At 56.5% G+C, this 3,543-nt stretch overlaps 1 protein-coding gene across 1 annotated transcript; it reads right to left on the bottom strand.

Moving 5' to 3' along the window:
* Window positions 1–304: 304 nt before the first annotated feature.
* On the bottom strand, window positions 305–1,968 carry LOC123412857 (UDP-glycosyltransferase 73C6-like). The gene has a single exon (XM_045105803.1). The coding sequence runs from the start codon at window positions 1,899–1,901 to the stop codon at window positions 378–380; it is 1,524 nt and encodes a 507-aa protein (XP_044961738.1). The 5' UTR covers window positions 1,902–1,968; the 3' UTR covers window positions 305–377.
* Window positions 1,969–3,543: the final 1,575 nt, after the last annotated feature.

Here is a 3,543-nt window from a genome sequence, read left to right on the forward strand (position 1 = left end):
TGGCATTGGCTCACAAGACATCGTATCTGCCTTCTTGGCTCAGAGGACGTCAGTAGGCCTAGCTGACGTGGAGCTTTTGACGTGAAGGTCAAATGTTGGGCCAGAATGTTTTCTTTAAACACAATACAGAAGAGTTGTCACATTTGCGTCCGGAGGGAGTTCTTACGGAACGATGTCGCTCGTGAGTGGAGATGCTACTAGCGAACGTTTAGTTCGGAACGGGGCTGCGGAACATTGAACATCAGATTGATATTGCAGACCTTTTCTAAGAACATTGAACATCAGTAAAGGTTTGGTTGCCCAAGAATCTTCTAAAATGAACACTCGGCGCTCTCTGGCGCAGTGCTCCGTGACCGTGAAACTGCGACGACGCTCATTCATTCGGTCGTGCGACCTTCAGTGTCCACCTCGAAATGCTTGATCAGATCCAGCAGGTTGCCAAGCGATGAACCGCCCTCCTGCACGGCCGCCCTTGCCTTCTCTGAAAGTGCCAACGCCTTCCTCCTCCTCTCCTCCCCCTCTCCTCCTCCGTCCATGATGCTCCTGACGGCCGTCTCCACCACCTCTCTCCCCACCACGACCCCCTTCTTCCCCACCCACAGCAATGGCTCCTTGATCCCGACGCTCACGCCAATTCCGAGCACCTCCACGGCTAGCTTCTCGTTCAAGAACTGGTCTGAGAAGTGCGGCCATGTTACCACCGGCAGCCCGGCCGCGATCGCCTCTAGCGTCGAGTTCCACCCGCAGTGCGTCACGAAGCCGCCCACCGCCGCGTGGTTCAGGATAAGCACCTGCGGCGACCACCCCCCGATCATCATCCCGCGCCCGGCGACGCGCTCCTCGAGGCCCCGCAGGAACTCGCGCACGTCCTCGCCGTACTGGTCAGGGTTCTTGAGAACCCAGACGAACGGGTGCCCCGACGCCTCGAGCCCAAGCCCGAGCTCGACGACCTGCTTCGGGTCGGCGTGCACGATGCTCCCGAAGCTGACGTAGACGACGGTGCTGGGCTCCTTGCCATCGAGCCACCGGAGGCACTCGTCGGCGTCAACGGCGGTGGTGGTGTTCCCTCTCTTTGCAAGCGTGGCGGCGTGCTGATGGTACAACGACACCGGCCCGATGGTCCACAGCTTCAATTTCCTGGCGTCCGCGTACCCAGCGACGTACTCCGGCTCCATTTCGAGGAAGGAGTTCATGACGACGCCATCGGACTCTGCTAGCGCTAACTCGATTTCATCGGCTAGCTCTTCGAACCCGGGCGCCCGGAAGAACCCCGGGGCTTGCGCCCTCGTCACCTCGATTCTCCTGCCCAAGCCCGGGACGACCACCGGCTCGTTGTCGTCGGCCACGCCGTCATAGGAGTTGTACCTCTCGACGTTGTGCTGGCACAGGACACAGAAGGCGCACATGCTGAAGAAGCATAGTCGCGGGACCTTGAGACTGGCCGCGACCTGGACGGTCCACGCGTGGCAGAAGTCGGACACGATGCACGTCGGGTACGGCGGGTGCGCGCGGAGGTGGCGCTCCAGCGGCTCCGCGAGGAGCGTCAGGGCGCGGAAGTAGTTCACCTCGAGGCCAAGCGGGATCTTGTCGACGTCGTCAGCTCCCTCTGGCAGGCCCTCCGCGGCGCAGTCGAGCGGGAGCTCGACCAGCCGGATTGGCAGGCCGGACTGCCGGGCAAAGTCGACCGTCGGGCGGATGCGCGCGGCGTTGGACGGCGTGGCCACGACGCTGGCCAGCGCGCCGTGGGTGGCCAGCAGCAGGGCGGTGTCTACCGCCGGGATCACGTGGCCCTGGTACATGAGCGGGACGAACACAAAGTGCGCCTTGGCGGCGCTCCCGACGTCGTCAGCCGCGGCCCTGGTGGCGTTTCCCCGACCGTTTGCTACTCCTTGGGAGCCCATCCCCTGCTGCCCGTACTGGTAACTGGTAAGAGAGATGGCTCGATACTGATGCGTTTGGCAATGTCTGGGGTTGTTGCTGGTTCTATCCCATGCCCCCATGTCTTAAAAGAAGGCTGGATCTTGAATACGACGAGCGCCTGCAGCCATTCCGGCCGGCGCCGGAATCGTCGAGATGCCGAGGTGACGAGATTGACGATGTCACTGAAAGATTTTCAGTTATACTACTAGTGTTTGTCCGTTATTATGTTGACGATGAAGAAGGCGTGGCTATGGAGGGCGACGAATGTTTGCTTGTCGAGGCTTGACTAGCACCGATGGTACCAAGGACAGACGGGTGACAGCAAGTTTCTCACTTGTCACTACCATTCCGGTACGTCGGAGCAACTCCAGCACGTCTCCTAGAACTCCCTCATACCTCCACAAAGTAAATTAACGATGTTAGACATATGGCCACTCTAGCAAATCCTCTAAGACCAGCTCCACCGCATGACCTTAACGGACGTCAATTTTATCCTGATTTTATCCGTTTGAATTGGGTCTGTCCAGATTTATGTGTGAGGGTGTGCGTATGGTTCATTATAGAAAAAAAGAATAAATAAAACTTAGATTTATATATTCCTTTAACGTTCAAATTCAGTCCAAAAGTACTATCATAAGTCCATTAAACTTTAACTAAAACTAAAATAAAATTAAAAAACTTAGATCGGCTTTAGCCGTTGCCGTCGTCACCGTCTTCAGGGCACCGCCGTCGTCCTATTCCTTGTCGTCATCCTTGGTGAGGTCGATGAACGACAAGGGCTATAACAGGTGGATCAGTGGAGCCTGGGGCGGTGCATGTAGGGCCTGCGGTTGCTCGCGAGGAGGTGACCAAGGTTCAAGACCCACCCAGAAGGCTGGTGCAGACACCAATTACGACGTGGAGGGCCGCGTGGACGCCCAGCTCCAGGACTGCCCCACCAATGTCGGATTCCAGTTCTCGACCGACAGCTTGAGAACGGCGTCGTCTCGTGGCTCCGGGATGGCCACATATCCCGTGGCCAACCCCGCTTTGTGGTCGTTCTTGTCCATCTTGTCGGGGATGGACTTCAACATCCTCATTGTGGTTGTGGGGGTTGGCCGGTGGCCAAAGGCTTGCTATAGGATTTTTCGGGCGAGAGAAGGCAGGAAGACTTTGGAAGCTAGGTGAACCGACAATCGGAAGTGGATGTGGACTGACAAGTCCACGGTTTTGCCATTAGAGGTGACGTTTCGTGGTACGGTTGGGTGGCTGACATACGGAATGCGGATCGACATGCGGGCCCAGGGCATGCAGATTAAATGGGTCGATGGAAGCTGGGTGCGTGATCGACATGCAGGCCCAGGGCGGGCGAGGAGAGGGTGTGCGTGCGTCTATCCCGTGTCTGTGTGAACGCAATTCTTGCCCAAAAATTGTGCCGGATTTGGGTCAAGGCGAACATGAAGCTGACATAATTTGGACCTTCTATGATATGTTGGACCGTCATATTTATACATTTCATTCCAAACGAAAACGGATGAAATTGGTTCACGGGTTGGAGTTGGCCTAAACCATAACGTGTATATATTTTTTGAAACTTATCTCCTTCTTTTCTTTGGGCTAAAAGGGATTGTCTATGGCTCAATA

Source organism: Hordeum vulgare, chromosome 7H (genome assembly GCF_904849725.1).
Source record: "Hordeum vulgare subsp. vulgare chromosome 7H, MorexV3_pseudomolecules_assembly, whole genome shotgun sequence".
Classification (NCBI taxonomy): Eukaryota; Viridiplantae; Streptophyta; class Magnoliopsida; order Poales; family Poaceae; genus Hordeum; species Hordeum vulgare.